The 7,921-nt window shown below is 42.6% G+C and overlaps 1 protein-coding gene across 1 annotated transcript in view; it reads left to right on the top strand.

The window, feature by feature from the left end:
* Positions 1-2,118: 2,118 nt before the first annotated feature.
* LOC311098829 (insulin-like growth factor 1 receptor) overlaps positions 2,119-7,921 on the top strand; it is a 53,374-nt gene continuing 47,571 nt past the window's right edge. Inside the window, exon 1 of the mRNA XM_084139398.1 lies at positions 2,119-3,289. Coding sequence (XP_083995524.1) covers positions 3,214-3,289 — 76 coding nt within the window. The 5' untranslated portion in view covers positions 2,119-3,213. The remainder of the gene's footprint in view (positions 3,290-7,921) is intronic.

The raw sequence follows: 7,921 nt of genomic DNA, 5'->3' as shown, positions 1-7,921 counted from the left end.
GTCCCAAATGGGACCCTATTCACTATTTAGTGCACTAATTTTGACCAGACCCCGATGGGCCCTGATCAAAAGTAGTATAAAGGTAATAGATGCCATTTGGAATCCGGACCATGATCACATTGATGTTGACAGACACAAAACCTCCTGTAGCATACTGCCCCCTCCACTTCCCAAACATGTCCCAAACACTTCCCAAACATATTATTATTATATATTATTATATTATTATGTCTTAGAACTGCATGAGCAGGTTGGTTGGAGTCTGTTGAACAGAGCTAAAGAAGAGGGGGAAGAATTCAAATGTAATCAACAAGTGGAGATGCAAATTGTTCTCTCCTCCTGACCATAATTGAAAGTCGAGCAGATTTATTATTTCCACGCATTATTAATTTAACGTGCAATTTATTCATGCTGTCCACATACTGGGTGTCCAGTATGTGGACACCCCTTCAGATTAGTGGATTCGGCTATTTCAGCCACACCCGTTGCTGACAGGTGTATAAAATCGAGCACACAGACATGCAATCGCCATAGACAAACATTGGCAGTAGAATGGCCCATACTGAAGAGCTCAGTGACTTTCAACGTGGCACCATCCTAGGATGCCACCTTTCCAACAAGCCAGTTCGGCAAATTTCTGCCCTGCTAGAGCTGCCCCTGTCAACTGTAAGTGCTGTTATTGTGAAGTGGAAACGTCTAGGAGCAACAAAGGCTTAGCCGAGAAGTGGTAGGCCACACAAGTTCACAGAACGGGACCGCCGAGTGCTAAAGCGCGTAAAAATCGTCTGTCCTAGGTTGCAACACTCATTACCGAGTTCCAAACTGCCTCTGGAAGCAATGTCAGCACAATAACTGTTTGTTGGGAGCTTCAAGAAATGGGTTTCCATGGCTGAGCAGCTGCACACAAGCCTAAGATCACCATGCGCAATGCCAAGCGTCGGCTGGAGTGGTGTAAAGCTCACCGCCATTGGACTCTGGAGCAGTGGAAACACGTTCTCTGGAGTGATGGATCATGCTTCACCATCTGGCAGTCCGACGGACGAATCTGGGTTTAGTGGATGCCAGGAGAACGCTACCTGCCCTATAGTAAAAAGTGCCAACTGTAAAGTTTGGTGGAGGAGGAATAATGGTCTTGGGCTGTTTTTCATGGTTCCGGCTAGGCCCCTTTGTTCCAGTGAAGGGAAATCTTAACGATACAGCGTACATTAACATTCTAGACGGTTCTGTGTTTCCAACTTTGTAGCAACAGTTTGGGGAAGGCCCTTTCCTGTTTCAGCATGACAATGCCCCTGTGCACAAAGCAAAGTCCATGCAGAAATGGTTTGTCGAGATCGGTGTGGAAGAACTTGACTGGCCTGCACAGAGCCTTGACCTCAACCCCATCGAACACCTTTGGGATGAATTGGAACACCAACTGCGAGCCAGGCCTAATCGCCCAACATCAGTGCCCGATGTCACAAATGCTCTTGTGGCTGAATGGAAGCAAGTCAAGAATGTCTCCTGAGTGGCGCAGTGGTCTAAGGCACTGCATCGCAGTGCTAGCTGTGCCACTAGAGATCCTGGTTCGAATCCAGGCTCTGTCGTAGCCGGCCGTGACCGGGAGACCCATGGGGCGGCGCGCAATTGGCCCAGCGTCGTCCAGGGTAGGGGAGGGAATGGCCAGCAGGGATGTAGCTCAGTTGATAGAGCATGGCGTTTGCAACGCCAGGGTTGTGGGTTCGATTCCCACAGGGGATATGAAAAAAAATAAAAATAATAATGTAAGTCGCTCTGGATAAGAGCGTCTGCTAAATGACGTAAATGTAAATGTAAAGTCCCCACAGCAATGTTCCAACATCTAGTGGAAAGCCTTCCCAGAAGAGTGGAGGCTGTTATAGCAGCAAAGGGAGGACCAACTCCATATTAATGCCCATGATTTTGGAATGAGATGTTCGACGAGCAGGTGTCCACATACTTTTAGCCATGTAGTGTATTTATAGCCTATTATCAGACGCAGTGTAGGTTGTTACAGTAGGCGTATCTCTAGTCTAACTGCGTAATCCAATGTACTCCAGTCCGTATTTCCCCTTCGCCCCATCTGGCTCACTTACAGGTTCTGTTTACTACTGGCGACGGAGAGGCACAGCGAAGGGGATCCTAAGGGACTGAACAATTTAGGCCTGCCTCTAATGTCGGAGAGTAAAATATCGACATTATATTTTGCTGTTCTCGTGCAATAACCGTGTTGTCATTTTGGAAGGAGATATCCATCAGGTGAAATCACTGAAACGCCTTTATTATGAAGAAAAAGGCCAACTGACTAACGAACGAGCAACAGCGAAGTCTGACAGTTGAGTGGAAAATCTCAGCGTTGACTGCGGTTAGATTTTTGTCTCTCCATACACGGATTCAGATGAGTTTATATTACTTGAAGTTGTAAACAACCTAGTAATCGCTAGTATTTTGTGTTTGGGATATGTTTGTGAAAGACAACAGCCATGAGCAGTGACCCGTGGGTTTCGTATACTACTGTACGCCACGCGTGCCTTGCATGAACCTGAAGTTGTCAGAAGCGAAGCTACGGGACTGTGAGACGGGGGGACATTGTTGCACATTGTGGTTTAGGTTCTCTTTCAATGCAAGGGAATAGGCCATTTACTTAGTAGCTAGACACATAGCAACATATCCATAGCGAGTGTTACCGGAAGCGTAATTAAATTGAGAGTTGATATCCTTCTAATCGCACAAACTTTGTGGCCTCCTGCCCATTCAGCTAACGGTAACGTTAGCTAGCAGCTAACTAACGTTACTCCCCCTGCTCTGCGACGCATGAGACTGCGGATTGAATCAAGAACACTTGAAAAGAAGACGCAATGCGATGCAATTTATTGCAAAGTGAGACTTTTCCTTTGTTTAGCCACAATGATTCCCACGGTTGCATTTGTTTGTGGTGATTTTGAATATCCCTCTGACCTGTGCAGTTAACTAGCTGAGGCTAACCAGTGACTTAGCTCGCTAACTAGCTAGCTAGTAGTGAACACGTTGGACTCTTCCCTCCCTCCGCCCATTTTTCCGGGATGACCGTTTTTATTTTTGTTTACCTGTGGTTTAACTAACAAACCAAAGGACAGCTACCCCTTGCCAACTAGTTGTAATCGAGTTGACTCGGATTCTTCCCCAGACAGTTGCTCTCGACTGCGTCGTCGATCGGATATTGACCAGAGTTGAGTCAATATGTGGCCGCGGACTTTCCTTGTGTTTTTTGTGACTGCTGTCTACGTATGGAATTGTCAGCAAACGAATGGAGAAAGTAAGTAGTTAGCTAATTTATCATCTTCTCACCCCAGTCTTATCTGTTGGAGATGTGTGCATATGCATTATTGTTCCTAATTTGACAGAATAGTTGACACTGTATTAGAATGTCAGTTTTTTTTTTTTTTTTGGAAGGCTCTGATTTGACAAGATCAGCTATGATGACAGAAAGTCAATCCTTTTCGTTAGATACTGGATATTTGGAAGGACGAAGGTCAATTTTATTGCCTTTTTCTGGTTAGCATATTTTTTTGGCCCATAGTTACTAATTTGATCAAAATGCGTTCGCAACATGCAATTGTACAAGTCTATTCTATACATTTGCTTGGATATAAATTAAAGATGCAAGTCAAAACACAATGTACATCATAAATTGATTAGGGGGACAAGTAGCACCTAACAAAGATGTTGATTGATTGCCATGTCAATGCTGTGAGTAATTGCAGCCATGACTACTAGGATGTGGATTTAAATGTTGCTGCTAATGCTCCAATATTTGCATGATTATTTAAGTATAAAAACACAGCCAGAATAATTTAGAATGCCTGTTTTTTAAATCAATTTAATTATTCAAATGAATAGAAAACATGGTTTACAGTTGTTGTTTTCTAAGGTCAGAGCATGGACTATAAGCCATGCCAAGTATACAATGTGAAGTGACTGAGAAATGACAATGTAGTTATAGTGAAATACTATGTGAAATTACTGAGGAAAAATGTCTGATCTTCACTGGAATCGCCTGCTGTGTTTACTCATAATGATAAAATAATTCTGGTGAATTCAGTCTAACAGCCTCCCTACCCATCTACCTCACTGTGTCATAGAGATGAAGAATGCGATTCACTTCATTCACTGTTGTGTTGCAAACAGCAGTAAATGGGTAAAGAAAATGAGAGATTAAAAGAGAGCGCTTTATGTCAAACCAGACACTTTGTAATCAATGTAGGTTTATCCCGGCACTCAATCGGATTACACCAAATTAAGGAATCGGATGCACATGTACAACATTTTTTACGGCACTCAATCTGATCAGATTGGATAAACCAAATTAGTTCAAATGAATGGTCAGGACTAAGGATGGACGTGGTAACCTTCTGTAACGTCTTCTGTTGTCACTTCTGTTGTCACTTCTGTTGTCACTCTCTAGTAACAACAGAAGATAGGTTACGACGTCCATCCTTAGTCCTGACATTCATTTGAACAAATTTGGTTTATCCAATCTGATCCGATTGAGTGGCGTAAAATTGTTTGTACATGTGCATCCGTTAAAAAACCTCCAATGAAAATAGCTGGTTTGTTTGAGGTAATTCCTTTAGACAAAACAAAAAATATTTGAAACTTTGTTTACTCACTGTTGTACATGTGCATCCGATTCCTTCATTTAGTGAAATCCAATTGCGTGCCAGGATAAACCTAAAATTGATTTCAAAGTGTCTGGTTTGACATAAAGTGCTCTCTTTTTAATCTCTCATTTTGTTTACAAAATAGGTAAAGAATGGATTCACTTCATTCACATGTAGGGAAACAAAAAGAGAGATGAAAAGAGAGAAATGGACCTCTATTTTTAGGCTATAATGCCGTTTTATCATGTCACTGGAGATGGTCAGATTTGGTTTCACCAAACTAGTTAAATCAAATGGCATTAGGATGGACCTGGTTTTAAACACCATTTCTGTTAGACTAAACGCTCAAGTTAAAACGTACACCATTCTGGGTGTTGTTTGTGAACTGTCTACTTGGAGGGCTTCAGAAATAGAGAAATAAATATAGCCGTGCTTGTGACACGCTTTGCTATAGTAGAGGAAACATTGGCCTCTGTTCAGTCCCCATCTGTCATTGCTTTTATCCTAAAAAAGTGTTGTTTTTCTGCCTCACTTAGACAATTTTCGTCCGTAGTTAAAAAGACAGGAATAATAGAACAGGGATTTAATCACAAATGTCAATGAGATAAAATCCAGACAAGTGTTCAACCACAGATCTAGTAGTAGTGTGGGGAGGATTTCCTGGCTGTCTGTCTGAAGGAACTAATGGTTTGGTCTGGGAGACAGATGCATCTCTGGGTGCTGTGTCCCCAATGGCACCCTATTCCCTATCTAGTGCACTACTTTTATTCAGAGCCCTGTCCCCAATGGCACCCTATTCCCTATCTAGTGCACTACTTTTGACCATGGCCCAAACGGCTCTGGTCAAAAGTAGTGCGCTTTATTTTACATTTTTACATTTACGTCATTTAGCAGACGCTCTTATCCAGAGCCACTTACAGTTAGTGAGTGCATACATTTTTATACTGGCCCCCCCCGTGGGAATCGAACCCACAACCCTGGCGTTGCAAGCGCCATGCTCTACCAACTGAGCTACACAGGGGTTTATAGGGAATAGGGTGCCTTTTGGGGATGCAGCCTCTGTCTGTCAACCCTATAGAGCCACAATCAACAAGGAAGGAAGATATGGTTTCCGTTCGCTCTGTCTGCACTTGGGGACTCACTCGTGATGTTTTAACAATTTGACAAGCCATTAAATGAAAGAGTGTAGTAGAATGATTTAGGCTGGGGCTAGTATGGGATGAAATAACCTTGGCCTACTCTTTCACCACCGCTATACACTATCTACGTCTGGAAGTTAACCCCCTTAAACAGCCTTTGACTAGCAACATTGCAGGGAATCAAACGCTCGACTAACACCTCTGTACTTGTTTTGAATGCTAAAGCAGTCGAGTGTGGTTTTGGCTTATGTGACGGGCAGAGAGAGTTGAAAAAACAAATAATAACGTGAAGCTACTTTTCATTAAAAACTGAAAAGAGGAGGGTTGAGTTGAGATTGGGTAATGTCATCAGACCAGTTTGTGCTAGATTCTGTTCTGACTGAGACATAATTCATAAACAAGTTGTGTAATTGCTCGGCTGCTGGCTCTGGCTGGCCCCCTTCTCGCTCCTCTCCGACTTGACAGTGAACCACGAGAGAGAAGGAGAGGGGGTAGACGAGAGAAACTTGGGCCTCACTGAAAGTGTTTCATAACATTGACTGACAGTGACTGACCAATGCTTTGGCTGGACCAAGCCAGTGTACTGTCTGTCTGTAGGCTATGTTATGAAGGACTTGTAAAATGGGTTTCGAGTTTTAACCCACTACCTTGATCAAAATGGGCCATTCTGGCTGATCAAAAGGCTCAATGAAACAAAAATATGTGGTGGATTTTATTAGTTAATTTTTTTTACACTATATTTTACAGTTACTTCTTACATCATACATTTACATCATCCCATTTTACATACTGAAGGATTGAGTGTGGGCATAGATTAAGCAGTCCTTTCTGTATCCTGTATCCATTATATTCTGTTGTCAGATCTGTATGCACAGGTCTCACCCTCATTCCACATGATAGAATGTCTTGCATTCTATTTCTGCCTGCTATGTTTGTGCAGCATCCATTGTGCTCCCAGCCTGCCAACCAACATTCAATAGTTCACCAAAGGTCGCCAATTACATCATCTGAAGTGGTCAGGGTTTTATACCAGACAGTATCAATCTATCCCAGAAGTGTGTCTGAGGTTGGTCTTGCGGGTAACACCGCTGCCCGCAGGACATGCATGCAGTGTTTTCCATAAGCGCCGGCTGTTGGCTAAACAGCCAATAACAAACTCCTTGTTAGTCAGCTACTTTTTCCACTTCATGAATTAACTAGGCTTATTTTCTTTTAAAAGTTTCAATTCGCTAGTCAGAAAAGTCTGTATAGCGTTCTCCCGCTAGAATTAACGATATGAATCTTCTAGTGATCTGTTGATAGGACAGGCGCCTGTCAGTCACAAAGCAAGCGATGACAGGGACACTGCTGGTTTGTCAGTCTGCTGTCTGTCCCGCCTCTCGGTTCCGGTGTTATTTTTGTGCGCTGTGATTGGGAGAGAGCATGATGCTTCTTTATAGTCTCCTGTCCCATGTAATGTAAGTGGTAACGATGAGTTGAAATCCACTTAGTTATTGTTTCGTGGCACTTTCATTTATTTTATTTTGCGTGTTTCATTGGCCTATACAGCCGAAGGCTATTTACTGGTCTTTTGATTGACGACCGGACAGCTTGTGTTGACTAGTTTATAGAAGGTGTCAAACTGACTGAATAAAGCCAATCGCCTATATCCCTTGGCTATTCATAAATCATACAATCTAGTTATGTCCATAGTATTGCATCGGGACAAGTAAACCAAACATTTTGTTTGTATTTTGTTAGGATTCGAAGTAGGGCTGGGACGATACCAGTATCGCGATACTTGTTAATATCGTGGCAAGGAAACAAAACACAAAGCGGATTTAACTTCTTTAGGAAAACAGCCCTAATGTTGTAAACAATTATTTTCCAAGCTATAGCGCACACGTTTTACATACTGCTTGACCAAAGAGTTTGGTCTGCTTCATGTTTTCATTTTTGGCATGGAAAAAATATTGTGATAATTGTATTGTCCCGGCCCTAATTCGAAGCCCATGTTGAGACTTGCCAGTGACCGCTAAAGTGATTCGTCAATGTAGCCTAGTGATGGGTTGTTCAAACAAATGGCTGTTTTTGAACTGATATTTTAGGTGAACCGAACCGAATTGCATCAGTGCGAGAGCCGTTCATTTGGCTCCCTAATTTGCATAC

The sequence above is a fragment of the Coregonus lavaretus genome (assembly GCF_964263955.1).
Source record: "Coregonus lavaretus genome assembly, chromosome: 23".
In the NCBI taxonomy this organism is placed as follows: Eukaryota; Metazoa; Chordata; class Actinopteri; order Salmoniformes; family Salmonidae; genus Coregonus; species Coregonus lavaretus.
This window is presented reverse-complemented; position numbering and strand designations above follow the sequence as displayed.